The 943-nt window shown below is 55.0% G+C and overlaps 1 protein-coding gene across 1 annotated transcript in view; it reads right to left on the bottom strand.

Annotated features, from left to right (window-relative positions):
• Positions 1 to 943, bottom strand: part of LOC103606923 (myelin transcription factor 1-like protein) — a gene marked incomplete at its 5' end in the record, with an annotated part of 60,052 nt that overhangs the window by 8,768 nt on the left and 50,341 nt on the right. The window contains 1 exon segment of the mRNA XM_008591483.1: positions 691 to 941. Within this exon segment, the coding sequence (XP_008589705.1) occupies positions 691 to 941 (251 nt within the window).

Here is a 943-nt window from a genome sequence, read left to right as displayed (position 1 = left end):
GCTTATGTGCAGCTCTTCTCCTGCTCTCAGCAGAAGCAATGGTCGATTGATAAGAAAAAAACAAAAAACAAAAAACAAAAAACCGGAAAACCCCTGTAAACACTGCCCACCAGTGTAGCGCCTAGGGCTGTTTAAACTAGTGAGTGCTGGCTATGATGACCTGAAGGACTGGTGAGTGTGGAAGTCAGATTTTTACTTCTTTTGTCTCCCTAGCACTGAGTAATCTATTGAGAGTGTGGGTTAGGGGACAGTCCCCGCGTCTTAACTGACAACGGTGCTAGCAAACCTTCCTTGTGCTTGAACTTGAAGGCATGTCACTTTTTCAGTTTTGTATTCTATGTGCTGTCATGTGAAACGACATGAAGATTGTGTGGTGTCCTTTGCTTACAGAATGATTCTGGACCCTACAGAGGAAGGCCCATTTATGCACATCCACCTAATAAAAGATCCCGATTTAGAAAACGAGTCCTCTTAGGACAAAGGTGACATTCGGGCTGCTCTAACCAAGTGGCACAAATTGTTCAAAGTAAAGGGAACGGTTTTAGGAGGTCGCGGCACCTGCACGGTGCAGCAGCGTTTAAAGCACAGGCTGCTCTCGGGTGCCCGTCGCTGTCGCGGCGTGGCCGGTTGCACCTGCAGCCAGGTGAGCGGCCCGGCACCCCGGCACCCCGGCACCCCGGCTCCCCGTACCCGCGCAGCGCACAGGTCCTGCGGCTTGGTGGACAGGTTCTGTGGCATCTCGCGGCAGCGCGTGGACAGGTTGAGGATGGCGGTGGCCGCCATGTGCGCCGCCTCCACGTCGTGCGTGTAGTCGAAGCTGCTCTTGCTGCAGGTGCTGCTGGCGCTGCTGCCGCCGCCGCAGCTCAGGTTGCTGCTGCTGCTGGGCGCGTAGCTGCTCGTGGTGCTGCTGCTGGGGCTCGGGTTCTTGCAGTAGCGCTTCGCT

The sequence above is a fragment of the Galeopterus variegatus genome, unplaced genomic scaffold, assembly GCF_000696425.1.
Source record: "Galeopterus variegatus unplaced genomic scaffold, G_variegatus-3.0.2 Scaffold6961, whole genome shotgun sequence".
Taxonomy (NCBI): Eukaryota; Metazoa; Chordata; class Mammalia; order Dermoptera; family Cynocephalidae; genus Galeopterus; species Galeopterus variegatus.
Note: the sequence above shows the minus strand (reverse complement) of the source record. Positions and strands in the feature narration are given on the sequence as shown.